The 19,414-nt window shown below is 30.7% G+C and overlaps 1 protein-coding gene across 5 annotated transcripts in view; it reads right to left on the bottom strand.

Moving 5' to 3' along the window:
- The window catches only part of LOC139514443 (regulator of G-protein signaling 7-like), a 93,557-nt gene that overhangs the window by 5,038 nt on the left and 69,105 nt on the right, over window positions 1–19,414 (bottom strand). For 3 of the 5 annotated variants that reach the window (XM_071303724.1, XM_071303726.1, XM_071303728.1), the window contains 4 exons: window positions 18,827–18,958; window positions 18,190–18,264; window positions 16,968–17,082; window positions 15,523–15,615 (listed from right to left, as the gene is read on the bottom strand). In XM_071303724.1, the coding sequence (XP_071159825.1) occupies window positions 15,523–15,615; window positions 16,968–17,082; window positions 18,190–18,264; window positions 18,827–18,958 (415 nt within the window). Of the gene's footprint in view, window positions 1–6,383; window positions 9,715–15,522; window positions 15,616–16,967; window positions 17,083–18,189; window positions 18,265–18,826; window positions 18,959–19,414 lie in introns of those variants that run through there. The other 2 variants (XM_071303725.1, XM_071303727.1) reach the window with 1 other exon arrangement.

Genomic DNA, 19,414 nt, shown 5'->3' with positions numbered 1-19,414 from the left:
GGAAACACAACGTTAAAATGTTACACACACAGAAACGAACTATAATATAACAATGGCCATTTTCCTGACTTGGTACAGGACATTTTTAAAGATAAAAATGGTGGGTTGAACCTGGTTTTGTGGCATGCCAAACCTCGCACTTTAATGGCAATGTTAAATATAACATTGAAATGACAACATAATATTACAGGACTACAATACAAATAAATAGGAGAACGTATTAGACAAAGAAACACATGATTTATAGATAACAAAAGGCATCAGGTTTAAAATTCAATACGCCAAAAACGCGCCTCGTACACACAAGACTCACCAGTGACGCCCAGATATAAAAGATCGAAAGTGAAAAAAAGTACAAAGTTGTACAGCACTGAAAATTAAAAATTGAAAAAGGTTGTGTCAAATACGGTTATGTTTTTATGCTTGGGATAATAACACCCTTATTATTTAGAACAATTTATGCTATGCAAACAGTAAATTTTATCAAATGAATATAAAACATATACATAATGAAACTGAAGTATTAACTAATTACAGAAAACAAAACCCGAATACATAATGCAAAGACCAACACAGAAAAATAGACACACCCGACTTAGTCCAGGCATCAACGCAAAAAATCATAAAAATGATGTCACATACGAAGTGGTGGAAAGGCACAAAAATTACGTCACATTTGAATTTCTGAAACATCACAAAAATGACGTCACATTTGAAAAACTATATCTCAAGAGTAAGATAGAATTAGGATTGATTTAAGATTATAATAGAACTAAATACTGATTTTACATTTAAACGCAATGTACATTGCAGCATGCATGACCTTACAAACCAGCACATAAAGTATATGACGCCGATTTTCAGTGATCGCGTTTATTATTTTTAATAATCTACAATAAAAAAAAATGTGAAATAACCTTCATCTGAAAATTGTGTTATAACCTTCATCAGAAAATAAGAAATAAGATTCATTAGAAAAATCTAGGTATGTTATCATTAATGTCCTTGTTGTAAATGTAATAAAGTTCAGACTTTAGCTTGCGGTAAATTCAGATCTGTAGACACCTGTAAACAATTTAGAGTGCATTGTTACATACATAACTTTTTGCCGAGAGAGGTTTTTGCAACGTGGGTTACTGCCGGTTTAAGATTTGTCAAACAGTTCTATCTTAGATTTTATATAAGCTTTCTAAAACATTTATTTGATTGATGCACGGCTGTATTCGATTATATCTTTTTTTTGAGATGCTTTGTGTATATACGTTTTCATACAAAGTTCATGATAGCTTATGTTTATACATTTATACAATGACTATCAATTGATGGTTACATTATAAATAAGCGATCTTTTGATAAGGCATATTTTTGGACATCTGTTTATGATTTCATGCTATGTGCATGAATGTAAAAGGTCCTACAATTTATGTGTTCTTAACAATTTTTTGTACAAAATTATAGTATTTCAAATGTATTGTAACAGTTAAATCAGTTTGTAGAATAATATGTTGGCCACACATTGTGTGCACGTTCATTTCAGTACGGATGTATTTTATCCTTGTGCGGTTTCTACCTGGTAGGATGGTATGTATGATAGGTCAAACAGCAAACTCACTTTGATTTTCTTTAGCCAGCATTTGATTAAAGCCTATAACCGTTACACCCCATGATTAACAAAAAAACAGAGTCACATATTCCTATTTTCTCACTTGTAGGGATATGAAACTGAATTTGTCCCGTAGCAAATATTTTATGCATTTTTAGGACGAGAACAAACTAACAATAAATACAAGAGATGGGTCCTTAATTAAGGTCGTCCGTATTAAACTTCGGGTAAAATATGGACTGACGCTTACAAATGAGGGTATAGTTAATAGTGATAGACATTTTGCATTGCACGTGCAGACCAAATATCTAGAAGACTATCAAAGCAACTATGATTGAATTAAAAGCATAAAAATGATTAAAACAAATAAGTACAGCTACGGAAACATTCGGATTGTATCAACGAGAACCCAAGTCATACAGATGACACTGTGGATATGTTAAGTAAAGGCAACAGTAGTATACCAGTGTTCAAAGTTCATAAATCGATTGAGAGAAAACAAATCCGGGCTACAAACTAGAACCGATGGTACCACATCAACTATGAGAAGAAAACAAACAGCAGGAACACTAAAGTGCAAAAAAAAAAAACCCGCAAACATACATAGAATATATTTGATAACAACTGCCATATTCCTGACTTGGTACAGGACATTTTAAGAAAAGATAGTGGGTCGCATTCGGTTAGCCAAACCATTTTAAGAAATGGAACAAGGAACACAACTGTGATATTTTTCCGCAAGAAAAAAGCAAGAAAAAAAACCATTCTCAGCGTGGAATGTATGGAACATTTATGAGAAAGATGAAACAACAAAATAAGTCGATGACAAGAATTGTTACATCGGTATACCGGTTAATAATCCACAATTTTATAAATAAGATAATGGCTGTACCAAGTCAGGACTATGACAGTTGATTAATGATAAATTAATGAAGTCAGAAAATGTGCTTACATTTAAAGCGGCATCAAGCAAAATTTCACGACTTTGCAATTCTACAAAAGGTATGGAAAATATTCGAAGTTTTGACGTTGAATGGAAATTCGTGCCAAATAGAGCTCCATGGTTCGGGGGCATGTGGGAAAGATTGATAAGCTTAATAAAAACATCACTTTTAATAAGAAAGTATTAGGACGCGTGCATGTCAATGATGAGACTCTGATGATCGTATTAACAGAGATCGAAGCCACACTCAACGACCAACCTGTCACGTATATTTTAACAAATATCAGAGATCCGGAGCCGCTCACACCATCCCATCTTATACAGGGACGAAGAATAACAACACAGTATCTATCGCAAACAATGAAAATCTAAATGTTTGTGAATTAACGCATACAAACATGAACTATCAAGCGATACGACAGAGACAACTGATTGAGAACTGCTGGGCACGATGAAAAGGAGAATACATTACTTCATTGCAAGAATATCATCAAAATGCTGGAGTCGAAATTTGAAGAATAAAAAAGGAGATGTTGTTCAGATACACGACGAATCGAAACGCGTACATTGGAAACTTGGTATTGTGCAGGACACTATTAATGACAATGACGGCTTGGTACGCGTTGCTATGGTGTGTACCAAGTCAGGAATTACAAATCGACCCGTGACGAAACTTTACACAATAGAAGTCAACAGCATGGACTAAAGTGAACGAAGAAACTAACGTGTGAAACTAACAGACTTGTGTTTATTTTTTTGTGTGAAAAGACTGTCAAATTCAATGTAATATTATAATATTTTTCTTATTTGTGAGATACATCTTATTAAGTTCTTTCCGCATGCCACTTTACATCACAGCTAATGAACATCGCATCTGGTGGCACCGAGTATGTCGGTGATTTATATACAGTTTACTTACGCGTCACACGTTAAAACTACTTTAAACGCCGTTTTCCGTTACTTTTAACGTCATCATATCTTTTGTAAACTTTGTTCTATTGTTACGTAATATGTTACTATATTAAGTTGAGATTATACAATCAAACGGAATAGACGCTGCTTACTGCGTGTCCAGACATTTATCTGACCCATCCGTCACAATATTCATTCGTTTGATGTGTTTGAGCTTTGATGTTGCCCTTTGCTTAGAGACTTTCGGTTTGGTTTTTTTTCTCTGAGAATTTTTTTTGGTGTTAATTTACTTTATACAAAGTTGGCAAATGTAAATAGACAAGCAAACGGATCGATTGTTATGGACACGGTAGTGGTCATAGTATACGCAGGACAAACATACAACAAGAACCGTGGGAGCTTTACAATAGTCTTTTAAGTTAAGAACCAAAAAGGACTCGTCTCAGATTGGCAACCAGTTGATCAGAAACCTATAAAAAGACGATCTAACTCTAAATATTCAAAAATGACACTGATTCAATGTTAAGCATCTAACAATGAAGCAGGAAAAGGACTCAATTTTACCACAAACTGCAATACTTTGTCTTTTAAAAGATCTTCGCCAAGTAAATTACTTTGTGTTTGAAGGATCTTTGTTTTTTCAAAAGGACATATACTAAGCTATCATAGAAGTCACCAAACGGCAGATATTAAAAATAAATAGATAGACTACATAATTATAATTTGAAGATAGAGAAAGTCTCTGAAACATGCGTCTGTAAAAAGTCCCCATTATCTTCTACTTTGACAGATTAACTTAATTGAGAAATGTAGTCGAAAACACAGCATAAGGGATTGCATATAACCTTCCCGTCTTAAAGATCCCATAATTGGACAAAAATGTAACCCAATCATACAAAATATATTGCAAACTATAAATCAAAAACAAAAACATCGACTTATCAAACCAGCACAATTTGACAACACTGAAGAGATAATGAAAATTGACAAACTAGCGAAAAGAAAATTGAAATATACCAAATAACAAGAGCATTAAGCAAGTGCTACCACCAAGCCAGAAATGCGAAATCATATGAGGTAGACACATCAGTGCAGAACCCCTGAAGTGAGATATAGAAAAAACATAAATCAGTACTCAGTAGTTAGTAGAATATTTGAGGTTATTCTTCCAAGACTGGGAAAGGGGCTAAGGATCAAGCTTGCAAAAAGGCGACCTGAAAAGCTGGAACACCTGGATTGGTACATTTCTACTTTTGAACCTGCAAAAGGCTTCCTTTGTGTAATTGCCAAGAGAATGTTGACTTCTAGAAAGCCTCTCGAATGTCTTGACAGTGACAGCATGTTTAAAGTAATGATTAAATCATCAACATCATCTACTTATTTCATCATAATGATATGTTCTACACCAACTCCTTCAAAGCACAGTGTGGTGTGTTACCAGGATGCACGATTTCTCCTCTCCTTTCCTTGTTATCATCGACATGTGCATGATGAAAAAAACTTTGAAATCGAAAAAACTAGAATAAGACGGTGAAGGAACACAATTTATTCAAGACGAATAACTGTGCAAAAGAAAACCTCAACACTAAATGAAACGGCTCTTTCTGTAAGATTAAGTTCAATGTAGGAAAGGCAAAGGTACATGGCCTGAATGACAAATCTTCTAAACTATACATTACACGAAAATGAGAAAATATTGTAGAAGTTTCTTGCTACGAATTTCAGACAATACAATGGATATAATGGATTGAATCAGCAAAGCAAACGACTTTCTGCCGACTTGGACCAATATGAAGTCAGCAACTTTTTCAAATTTACAAAATTCAAAATTCACAAATTTCAAACAGTCTTGATATATGGAGTCAAGTCTTGGAGAGTAATAAAAACCATAAATAATAAAGATTTACAATATCAGCTAACATTAAAGGGATACAATAGATCAAGTTAAAGAAAGCAATTGAAAATGGATTGATTGTTTTAAAGAATGACAAGTCATATAATAAAGATAGATCTCCCTTGAAAATCAAAAGGTGAAAGAAAGAGAGAAAGATCAAGAGAAACACTGTGGTCCGCAAAAGAAATCATTAGAAAATCACGGAGTAGGCATTATACAGGCAAAAGCCCATGGCATTGAAGATGAACTCCTGTTTATGTATGTATGGAGTTGACTTAGAAATCAAGTACTGTTTATTGTCAATTAATGCATCTTTACACTCATCTCCAGTTTTTAAAGGTCTCTATTACGAATTAGCCGCAATACACAGATACAGAGACACTAACTTATGCAACTATTATTGTCAACCTTACATATTGTAACGTCATATGATTATTACGCTTTGTATGCATAAACTCTTACGGTTGCATTTCTGTAAATATTGACAATTCAATTTCCCATAGGAACTCCTTTTACGGCTAAAACTGTACCACTTTTACTATGAAGTTTTGAATAAAATCTTATCCTAGAATTGAAAGTTCATATGCACGACAATTTTTTTCAAAGGTCAAAATATAGGGCGGTGTGGCATATTTTCAACGTTTATATGCCCTGAACTTCTCACAGTTTAAATTAATACTAGTTTTCTTAACTACCCCTACCTCGAATAAGAGGTTACCACAGATTTCAATATAAACAAATTGCACATGTATATTTACTGGTAACGCAGAGATCATAACTGGGAACCAGTATGTAAACAAAATTAATTTTCTATGAATATTCTAAATCTCCCCAAAAAAGGCGTGGTTTGAGAAACAGCTGTATTTACAAAGTGTAACCTATAGTCAGTAAAGTAAACAGTTTTAAATAAACACACATCTTTCTATAATTCACAAAAGCAAATAACTACCACTAAACCCAAACAGTCTTGTTATAGTAATTATTAATGTTTAATCTTAATCACATTTACAAATGAAAACTTCAACACGACACATTTTTCATATCTTTTAATTAATCATTATATTATACATAATATTATGCAAATTCCATATATCTATGGACACAAAACCCAACATGTAAAATCTTAGAAGTTCTTTCTTAAAAGAGATAAAAATCTATTTACAAACTTCACTTGTTAACAATCAATTCTATAACAATGGTTAGCTTTATAAAGAAAAAATACTATAGGTTATAAAGGGCCTGTGATTGCCCAACTTATATTTGAGTCAATGTTTTAAAGGAAAGAAAAATTTGTTGCAAAGAGCTTGACATATAATTTTCTATGCAAAGCTTTATGATTTAGATTCAGCAATAAGACCCAAATCAATGTCGTGATTTCAGATATGCATTTTAAATTCAAGCACATCATTATCAAAATTACACTAAAAGTAAAGGACTTAGCAGGGCACAGCATTATGACTGCCATGAATTGAGAATAATTTTTAAACACAAGTTTACCTGAAAAAGTTTATTGTTGGTCACAAGTCATCAAGAAGTCATATGTTTTAAATTGAAAGCAGCATATGATAATGAATCTTAAGGGGAAAGAAAAAGGTAAAATGAAAAGGATATAATCACCTTACTTAAAATTCTGATAGATACTCAACTCTAAATCTGAGGTAGGGTCAGCATAGAATTATCCATGAATAATATAAAGTTTCAGCATATCTACACTTTGGAAGATATAGAGGTTGGCATATAGTTTTACCTGCCTAATGCTACAATTATATATTTTGTCTCAATGATGTTTCCTCACATTATGTTTCATTTGTATCTACACAAAGTACATATATTTAGAAGAAATAACATCAATTGGATTTCAATGAGACACATATTAGATGAGGTACTAAAAAATAATCATTACATCAAAGGAACAACGTTTTTATTGCTGTTCTATATCTTGACATTGGTTGTAAGGTCTTCACTAATGAACTATAAAGCTCAATTAATAGATATTTAACAATGGTGGAAATCTTAATTTTAGGTTGGCATCATTACCACCAACTTTGGATCAAAACAACTTAAGGTCATCCATATCTAATGGTATGTACTCCAACCTTTACAGAGACTATGTAACTTCCAAAAAAACACACTGTTTACATGTACTTCGAAAAGAGCCTCATGTAAAGTTATGCTTGTCAGAGCACATTACCTAGAATTTTATGTCTACTACAAAATTCCTAATTCTTCTAAAACCACCACAATAACATCTTTTTCGGATAAACAGGTTTTTTTTATTGATGAAGATGTTTAAATACAGCATTATTCCTTGTTAGATAAAAAATTATGAGTAGCAATCCTAATCTTGAATATTGGATGGTTAGGAAAAGAAACAAGTCCTAGTCAAGAAATATTTTTATAAAGCTTGGATCCATTTATCTTAGTGATATATGTTATGAGATACATGACAAATGATACAAAGTGACGACAAAAGCTCTTGCATGGCGTATTAGGGGAGCTTAAAAGAACAAATATTTTAACAGCTTATTCTTACACAAATTCAACAACTTCATACATTTTAAGAAAATGTTTTATATAGTTGTCATCCATAATATGCAACTAATCATTAAATTAACTAATATATACATATAGATATAATTAAAATTGATGTGACCTTTAATATCAGATCTAAATGCAATAAATGCGACAGGGCTATAACTTAACATCTTGAGGGAATCACAATAGTTATAAATAACATGTCATTCTAATCAAGTTCTTTCCTCTCAAAGCAGCAACAATAAATTGAAAAAACTACATATGTAGAACTACTAAGTACTTGAGAATTAAGTTCATACAGCATATGTCTTAATCTATAAACTATTCATGGGCAATGTCCTAAAATATCCCATTCATTTGAATGATCATTAGAAACAGGTCATAAACCAAGGTTAAGTTAGTTTTCCTCATGTTTGGTAGGGGTAGAGAATAATTTTACTTTTTTTTTTTAAAGTACTTACATTATTTTTATCACGCAATCAAATCTTTGCACTTTTTAACTTTTAGCACTTTTAAGAGGAAAACCAACAGGGCTAAAAAAATGAACTGTGATATATAGTCATAAACAGTAATTTTAAAGTTCATCATTAGCACAACACAGGAGATAATAGGAAACTTTATTCTTACACTATACAAATGGAGCAAATAATTATTTGTATACCTAATACTTGTACAATGGCTTGTAGAAAAATAAGTTTACATGTCTCTTGAAACATGCCAGGACAAGATGAGTATCTTGTTAGAAAAACCCTTTAAAACTTCAGTAATGTTATAGGTAAAAGGCATATATTGAAGAAATATCTAAGGAAAAGCAGGTTTACAAACAAAGCAGGTAAACAAAGAAAGCACAAAACATTAACAAATATGAAAATGTACTGGAATAAACAACTAATTTAGATTTATGTAACAACAATATATAAATAATACAAAGTAGAGTTCCCTTGCTGAGGTTAAGAGTTGTACAAAACTGACTTTAAAAGCATCTATGGTATAATTGTTTAATTTAAGTAAGAAAAATTTTTAAAATTATAAACCTCAAATCCAAGACTGCTTATTTATTTGTATACAAAATCTACTCCAGGTAATTTTGTTCAACAGCTTAGTCCATTGAAAGAACTCTTTACAAATAATTATTCTCTGTTAAAAACATGTTAATAAAACAAACCAGATTTTTTACAATACAGTTTTTTAAAATAATGAATAAATTTGGTATATATGAGGAAATCTTTATCAAAGTATGAGAGATAAATGTGCAAATTAATGTACAGATATTTGAGTAGTCTTTTCACAAGTGTTCAAAACTCATTACTCTGAATCAATTCATTAGTAAATATATAGTTCTTTTGAAAAATAAAAAGGAGCAATCTTTCCAAAACTGATTTTTAATTTACTAAATGCTTAGATATTTAAATTTATATGCATTAGTTTTGTCAATGAATCTATTCATGAATACAAATTTTGATTTATATGTAATTATGAATTTGAAGAGAAAACATTTTTTGTGAAAAAGCAGGTTTATCATTCAAACCTGATTTTTTTTCTTTTATAAAGTAGAAAAAAATTATCCTTGAACAAAAATCAGTGTACAAAGAGTGACAAACAGTTTTAAAAGTAAAGATAGGAAGTGCAATAAATATCAAGTAGGGATACCATGCTCTACAGAAAGTGATGATATAGCAGGATAGGATACCAGTTTGTACAGGAAGTGCAGTAATGGCATGATGGGAAACCAGGAAAAGAAAGCAGAATGCAGCATCCATGCAATCACTGTCCTCCTAGGTTGCCTCCTAGGTTTAAACTGGGTAACTTTGGTATAATGGATCTCGTCTGTGAGACAGAAAAAAAGAAAACATTTTAAATTGTTTAACTATTTTGTTAATTTATCAATGCACCACTATTCTCTCTCCCTATCAGATAACATCACTGGTTGATGTTTGAATTGTTCTTTTGTCTTATTAAATTTTTAGCTCTAAAGAAACAGTTTTGAATGAAATGCATGCACTTTTTTCAATCCTTAATACTACTAAATACCATGCCAAAAAAGACATATAAGTTGTTAAAGGGCCAAACTATTTGAAACCTTTTATACCACCAATCTACCTTGTGGGCAAATTCCTTCCTAAACAAGAAAAATATCACCTCAAATACAAGATAAACAGATTTCACAAAAATCATTATGTTTATTAGAAAATCATAAGTCAAGTGTTAATTATTGGCCTTAATTTCTGCAACAGTGTAATCATCGAACTAAAAATGCAAGGATACAATAATTACCAACACATCAATAACATCATACCAAATATGGATTTATAAAAGATCTCAAATGTGCATTTTCAAACAGATTGTGTGGCAGTAAGATGCACTTTTTTATATGTTCATCTATAGCATCATGGAAACAGTTATTGCATACATAAAGCACTATTTTGAGTTTTAATGAATATATGATGAAACTTCATACTAGAAATTAGGGTAGTTGTTGATCGCCTAGATGTGACCTAGAGAGATAAAATATGTACCCTTTTAATAGGAAGCAACAAAACTACAAATACTATATTAGTTTCATACACCTTATCGCTAATCTCGGCTGACCCGGCCGCTTGAACTTTTGACGTCATACACAATCACTTTTCCATTGTGGCTTCAGATATTTTGTTTTATGACTTAAAAATTTTACATGAACCTGTGTGATATCCAGTAATGGTGAACAAATAGCGATAAGGTGTATTCATACCTGTCAACAATGTTTTCCTCAACACAAAAGATAACAGAGGATAGGCTGCCTTCATAAATTATCATGACTTAAGGATATAGTTAGTTGAGGTTTTTGGAAATTGATTTCAGATGTTTGGACTCTTTGGTTTTTCATATCAATACAGGGTAAAATAATTTGCCACATAACACACATTTTTCTTTTCATAGAAGTCTTCAGTAGCTCATATAAGGCCATTTTCCAAAATTTAAGCAGATTCTTAATTTTTGTTCTTTCGATTTGAGACCCAAATAATACCAATGCAAAAGTAAGGTAAAAGTCCAAGTCAGCCTTTTCCCGCCATTTTTTAAAACTCAAATATCTCCAAAAGGAGCTCCATGACCTATCAATATTTTTAGCTTATTTTGTTCCTTAACTGGTGCTCTTTCGACATGTAGTATCAATTTTAATTTCTTGATTTTTAAATTTCACCTAAGTACATCCTTAATAATATCTTCAAGTTTATGAGATAGAAGTGATCAGAACAGAGGTATTTTAATGGAATAGCTGACTTTAAAAGTTTAAAGTATATTAAATGTGAATAATTAAAAGTATTGTTACATTTGTCCTACAGACATGTACAGATGATGATTTCCTGGACCAAATATATTTGACCTGTAGCTGACTTGGTCATGAAGCTTACAATGATTCTATGTACTAAATTGCTTAATGTCATTGAGAAACTCACCAAGTCACTACACTAAAAGTTTACTATTGAATCTAATTAAGACTCCACCACTTATAAGGTAAAATGTTTGCTGATATTACCTACAGGTATAGAAAGAAAATTGATAGCATCTGACCTATAAGAGTTGTACAAGGGAATAATGACCAGAGGTGTATTTAGAGGGGAGCCAGCCCCCCTCCTTTTCTGGGAAATATTTAGTTGGTTATATAGGGTATCACTGAAGCATGATTGGAGTGGGCTCCCTCTTAGGCAGTCAGTTAGCCCCCAAGTCCCCAACTTATGAAAATTTCTGGATCCGCCACTGATGACTTTCTGTAAAGACTTTATTTCTTCATTTTGTAAATATCAAAACATTGGTGACAAGAAACAAAACTGTGACCTCTGATTGTTTTACATTACTTTTGATTGAATAAAATCTTAAAACTGTCATGCATGTCATGGATTCAACTTTCTAGAAAAAATGTAGAGTTGACAGGTATGAAAGGTTATAAAAGTATGAGTAAAAGAGTGTTAAGGAATTGTTACCAGTTATGATAATAGCATAAAATAATACTGAAGCATAAGATAGACAAAAAAATAAAGAAAATTGGAAAAAATTGTGAGCAAATATATCTACATAATATCATAATTATTCAAAATGATTTCAGTTTATTTTTATATGGATGTTTCAGGTAAAAAATGGCAATATTGGGGGTACATTATACATTAACAGTAAATAAGTGTTATATCCATACTTTTAATCTTTAATAATCCTGGCCACAAAATAGTCATTATCTTTCTTCAAAGGTAGTAGAAGCAAATAGTTTATCAATTTAGGATCAGTGTTTTTCTAAATGCTAAAATCAGGGAATCAAATTTGAGGCAAGACATTAAATTAATACAACCCTAATTATTTCATTAAAGTATCCTTTTTAAAAACTCAATAAACAACAAAATACACATAAACATTGATAACAAACAACAATCTAAAAATAAATATTGCACTGCTGAACACAATATACTAATTTAAATTGTAAAATTAAATAAAATAAAAGAATAAAAATATCAACCAATTCATTTACAACAAGTGAGATCTAAAAATCTGACTAATTTTAAAAGCTATTATAAATTGCATAAAGTAAATATCTCGTTAAAAAGGCTACTAGTTAGGGTTATGTATGAACATGGTTTAAGCCTACATTCGACAAAAGAATAGCTCAGCATCACTTATATTGCGCAAAAGACCAATCTAATGACCTCCAGCCATCTTGATAGCCACAATAAGTAAAACAAATTTAGCTGGTATATTTCTGACCATTTTAACAGCAGAAGATATAAGAGAATAATCAAACAGCTTATAAAAACCAAACAAACAAAAGAACTGTAACTCAGTAGCATCTAACTGGCATTAACCCATGAAGCCAATATATTGGTATCCTGAAGGGTAATACAAAAATGAAAATACACAGAAAATTAAGACAATAAGAAAGAACTGGCAAGACAGAGTACTAAAACAGTAATAACAGTTAATCCCTAGACATTAAACACATGTAATTATAGTTTAACATTTTTACATTAATATATAGTAATGTCAGTTATACTGGTTATTAGGTAAGACTGAATGAGGATCATTTAGAGATTTACACAATATCATCTGATTCTCTTAGTTGGTCAGGGATAAAAACAAAGTAAAATCAAGTAATCAGACATGAATTCCCTTTGAATTCCCTTTTTTTTTTATATTTAATAAATCAACACTCAGTGGTGGGTTCCTCAAAAGCAAACACTACCTCTTTTGGTGTGGTGAGCTAAAACCCTATTGAAGAAAGAATGTGACACCTGCATGAAATGCCATTAAAGGAAAAGCTGCAATTGTGTACAACAACTGTTAAAAACATCAAAGGAAAATGGACATTTATCCTCACTAAGGACTTTCATTTCTATATTACATTGTGCACTCAAATTATGGGTACTAAATATTACTGATTCGTTTTTGTATTAAGGTTTAAAATTTACTGTTTTAGTAGTTATTTTCTTTGTCAACTTCTATACCTAATCAACATGGAACAATAGCAGTATCGAAAATCTGTACTAATTGCAGAACTTGCAGCATAATATGAAAAATCTCTGAGCTCCATTATCTAAATTATTAATTCCCCTATAAAATTTACATCAATTATAGTACAAAAGATACCAAGAAAAAACTGGGTAATAAGGTTACAAGTTCAATAAACAATCATTACATTCATTGTGAAAATCACAGAGCCAGCCTGTGTCTTTCAATCACTCAATGTTAATTCTAACTGTATTTACAAAATGAACGCATAAATGAATACTCATGCCCTTGATCCCTGCAAAGGCTTGAAAATAAAAATACTATGAAATAAATACAACTGTGTGTGTACTAACTACATGAATAAAATACATGTAAAGCATATTGGAGAAAGTTAAATCATCAACAAGATGCAACATTTATCAACTTTACTGTTTGGTAATTTGAATTTTTGATTGAACAATATTGAGATGTAAAACCTACTTAAAAACGTAATGCTAATGTTAACCTCAATGTTATAGGTGCAAATACAAGCTCCAGAAAAGCAGCCACAAAATTATTTTTGCAACAGAAAAATTAACAGCAGAATGTTTAACTTTTCAATCAAAATAATTATTTACTTTCTATACTATCAAAATATATAAATTTTCTATAAATTTTTTTGTCATCTTTTTGATCTTATTAAATGTATTGGTCAAAATAAAACTTATATCTTTTAAATATAAAAATGAAAAAAAACTTTGTAAATTGACTTGTATTAAATGAAAAAAATAAAGAATTAGGATCATAAATATTACATTAATTGGTTTGTAACAGTTAGATATAACTTTGTTCATTATCTTTTCACACAAGTGAAAGAACAAATTTATTTTGATTTTGAAGTTCAGATAAAATTCCTAGGTAATATCATATTTACAAAACAACAGCAAAAATAAGAATAACAACAATGGTTAATAAATGCAGATTTTGTTACTATAATTGTATTTTGTTCACTCAAATATAAAATGTTTTTTAATTCAAGCTATAAAACAGGACCATTGGAACAGTTCTTAAACTGCTACAATTGTAATCAAAATATTAAAAAAGAAAAAATAGTGATTAAAAATGTAATATAAGTAAAAGAAAAAGAAAAAAGCACTTCTTCATTCGTTTCTCTCCAAAAACATCATCTCATAACAAATTAGAATAACATATTCTCTTAATTTGTTTAATACTTTTGCTATATAAAATGTGCTTTTGCGTAGGTTATATTTTTCTAAACATAATTTTGTTTTAGTCCACCATTTTAATAGATGAAACCCCGTTATTTTATAAAATGGTTGCTCAGACTACTATACTGGCCAAAGATAACTACCAAATCTTTAAGCGTGTTTAAAAAAATATTTTATATATTTCAAAGAAATTTGATATTTCATTTTGTCATTTCCATTAAAATTCTATGTTCATAAAACTATTAACTAACACTGAAAAATATTTTGCTTATATATCACATTGTTGTGCAGTACATGAAAGACTGTGCCAATAATTTACACATCATTCTGTGTTACATACATGTGTACAAAATGAATGCCTCATAAACAGGGAAGTTCACCAGGGATATTGTGATATTCTTAAGAATACATAAAAGTTTTGATAGCCTAACCTTTTTTTTTAAACACCAGTACTTTTTTTAACAATCAGAGCTTTTTATATGATAAATTTGAAGAACATTTATTAAAATGATCAAGGTTATAACCTTAGTCTTCATAATCGTACAGTTTATAAAAACAACCAATCATAAATCAAAGAATGTGCATGTGACCTGATGGAAGAAATAATGAAACTCTCATGGGAATGTTATCACAAAGATTTGGTCCAATTTTCATGAAAGGTGTTTTTTGCAGTTCTTTTTCACATGGTTGAAAATAATGAAGCCATAAGCAAAGTCTGACTTAGCTTAATTCTGATAAGGATTAAAATAAGGATAATGCAAAGCAAACTAAAATTAGCTCCTTTAAGTTAAAATTTGAAGAATTTTAGAGCATTTCCCTGATGAACCCCTTAAAATAAATACTGTACATGTATCACAAGCAGAAAGATATTGACAACAAAAGTGTAAACAAAATCAAATAAGTGTCAGGTGTGCTTGAAGGCGGAAAAGTTGCTGATTGCTGGAAGTAATCTTACTTTTTTCCGTGTTCCACTTAGAAATTCTTTGTACATATCTGAGCGAAGGTATCGACTGTAACTATCACTTTTCATTAATTTAAATATATGGTCCTGAAATAAGAAGCAAAATTAAGTTAATATAATTGATCATTTATACAATAAACTGTTGAGACATGGAGATTTGAGTTTGGTTATAAAGACAAGCTGACGGACAGCAACATTGCTGATAAATTTAAAGTCATTGGACCATCACCTAGGGGGAAGGGCCTTCAAAAAGTGTTGATATCAAGCCATATTTTATTTTAAGGAGTTGTTACATCTATTTCTCTTATTGTTAAAACTTTCTTCAGTAAAAATTCAAAATTTGGCAAAATTATAGTCGTTGTGATCTAAACAGTTTTAGTTCAATGATTGGCTTAGGAATCAAATATAAAAATCCGATATTTTAAAGCTTTTCATAGCATTAGAAAGGAATCAAATTTGACAAAAAGAAGATTTTCTGATGAAAAATATGACTATTTTGTATATAATTGAAGAAATTTATCAAAATTTAAACCAGATAACAAGTATAAGATCGTTGGTTTTCACGTTTGAATGGTTTTAGACTAGTAATTTTGGGGCCCTTTATAGCTTGTTGTTCGGTGTGAGCCAAGGCTCCGTGTTGAAGGCCGTACAGTGACCTATAATGGTTTACTTTTTTAAATTGTTATTTGGATGGAGAGTTGTCTCATTGGCACTCACACCACATCTTCCTTTATCTATAAACTAAAAAAAACATAATCATTTGCTTGATAACATAAGGAAAAAAAGACATGCCGGATACAATACACAGCTTATATCTGAATAGTGAACAAATTCCATCTTTTTTTCTTCAGAAGTCTGTTTTTCAGATTTTACATGACTTTTTTTTTAATCATGGCATTCAAAGGAAAAAACATTCATATATGGATATAAAATTCATAAAATATCTATTCTCAAATTTTTCCATCTATCACCAAAAAAAACATGAAATAATTAATCTTCATTAGCCTGCTTATTTATATCATGATTTTTCCCCCATGAGACAAATGATTTATATGACAACTGCATTACTCGTTAATAAATATTTATACTTGAATTATCTCCCTTAGCACAATACAGAGCATCAACTCAGAATTTGAGTAGGAATCTAAAATGTACTACTAAAAGACTTTTTATAAAGAATATAGCAAAGATAAAATACATTTTATTTTAACATTACAATTCTAACAGTTTACAGCATAAATTTAACATGTGATGTCAGACCTTATATTTTCAAACAGGTGATTAAATTTAAGTTTATCATGGGCTAACAGCAATCCTACCTTACTGGGAGAAAAAAATTGTTCAGATTGGTTCTATCTCAATCCAAAATAGATAAATTAGGACCTGAACCTTGTGATGTGAACATAGGTATTTTTATCTAAATAATTTTCATACATTACCTGAGCTTCTTCAAAACAGTATCTATCCACATGATTTTCTATTCGACCTCGTACTAATTCTGATATGCGACCTTCTACATTAACTGGATTATGAGCACCTGGAGCTAAAAATTCTCTGAAAATATATAAATAGATATCACTGAAAAATGTTGTCCAATGAAAGGAAGCAGTCTGAATGCCAATTCTAGTAGTGGGTTGATAGTGATAAAGCATGTAAATATTTTAAGCAAATTCAATAATACATGTTTACAGAGAAGATACAAAAACAGATTGACAAAAGTATGCTGACTGATGTTTCTCTTTGTTAAAAATTGTATAATCTTGTTTAACATGTTTTATTCTGTATAAGTTCAGTCTTAATAATCATATAATCTTATTTCTCTAATTTTTCGTCAATGTATCCCTTTCTGCACCCATTGTATAAAAAAAATTTAATCAATGTGTTGTTCGTTTGATCTCAGTTCTTCATTGGTTGAAATCCGATTGTGACCTCGACTTTCCTTGTTTTCCTCTGAATTTCCTATTGTGACTTCATATAGAAAGAACACATCTTTTTGCAGATCAATCGCAAAGAAGGAATAACTTTGCCTGCGTATTGTTTGAAAATCACTGGAGAAACAGATTCTACCACCAAATCTCGTGTAATACGATATTTATCCACTCTTGATAGTTAAATTTTAAATTTGAAAATTTAACTGTCTCGAGTGGATAAATATCGTATCACACTCGTGGCAGTGGTAGAATCTATATGTAAATCATGCCTAGCTTTACACATTTATTGGAATTTATATAGGCAAGATCACATTTGGAATATTTTTCCCAACAAGTGTTTCAACAAATGTCTGTCAAAAGTTTGTTTCAAAGGTTGTAACAAAAAAGACTAGTTAACATGTATTTGGACCAATTGAACAGGAGACGTTCTTTTTCTAAATATGGAATAAGAAGAAATGACGTCTTTGAAATCAATAATCCAGTGAAAATTCTGTTCCATTCAACCCATTGTAAAAGACTTTATATTGTTGACTCATTTTTGGTAATAGCCATTTGGCGTTGCTCTGTATTTATACATCACACTTTTGTGTCATTGTGCTATGGTCATTTTTTGTACACTTTTCTTTCATTTTTGCTAATGTGTTTTGTCTCTAGTCTATATGCAGTAAATTACAGTTTCCAATAGTCAGCTCAGTACACAATTCTCATTTTTGAATTGAAGTCTACTTACGAAAATATTTCAGTAACTTTAAAATTTACTTCTCTAATAGGTAGACATTTTAAATCTTGACATGCTAACCAAAATCTACAAATAGAAAAAAAAATATCTATCTGAAAACACTGTTTACCTCAGTATCTCAGGATTTGTTAAAAGCCAGTATTTTCCATTGTTTTAATTTGCAATTTATTTGCATCATTTTCCTGGGAAATACAAATCTTCTTTTATTGATTATAGTAGGCAAGCTGTAATAAATATTGATTGTCACATATCATTTCAATATATGTCTTACTAGCATCCCAATCCTGTATCAGTCCAAGGCTTAGCAATACATTTCCAAACAGTATTTTATTCATCATAACAAATGTATCAATAGATATAAGAAGATGTGGTATGAAACTCTCCATTCAAGTCAAAACCATTATAGGTCAAAGATATTTTTTTACTCAGGTAGATTAATCAATGAGTGATAGATTTCTCTTAGAATCAATTTAAAGGTCTGAGTGAATAAACTATACAGAGAACAATACCTGTTGTATTTGTTAGATGGGACAATAGAACTGCCAAAAGTTTAAATGGACAGGTAACTATCAGGTGAATCTATGGAAAGGTACAATTGGGTTTGCAATAAATAGGTGTGACTACTTACTTTAAATTTTCCCCACTGAATTCTTTATCTAAGAATTTACTAAATTGTTCCTTCCCAGCAGGATCACATAGTAGTTCTTCTATAGAAAAAGCCCATCTTTTTACTCTGCGTTGTGGTATATCACGAGGGTTGCTACAAAATATAACAATACAGATTTCTTATTATTTTTGGGTCCTGAGAAACATTCAAAACATTATTTTTTCATATACACAGCTATCAAAACTAAAAGGTTCAGTGAAAGGATGTATTATGATCACTTGGATATCTCAAATACAAATTGTAAGAGGTTTTGTTAAATGGTGTGCTAAAACAATAAGGTACTGAGTAAAGTTTACCAATCACATAGCTATCAAAATTCTATGTGGGAAATAAATCATTATGACTTGGGCTGATTAAATGCACAAAAAAAACCTACAATGGGCCTTATGGCTTAGCTGTACATCTCTATGTTTTTTCTTGATACTTAACTAACTTAATGAACATTTTCCACTTTCTACATAGTGGGAAAAATCATTCAAAGTCCAACTGGGAGTAAAAGAAGGTATGTCATTGTCAATGTCGATATGGTCATTTTAAGGATCCTTGACC

Source organism: Mytilus edulis, chromosome 3 (genome assembly GCF_963676685.1).
Source record: "Mytilus edulis chromosome 3, xbMytEdul2.2, whole genome shotgun sequence".
Taxonomy (NCBI): Eukaryota; Metazoa; Mollusca; class Bivalvia; order Mytilida; family Mytilidae; genus Mytilus; species Mytilus edulis.
This window is presented reverse-complemented; position numbering and strand designations above follow the sequence as displayed.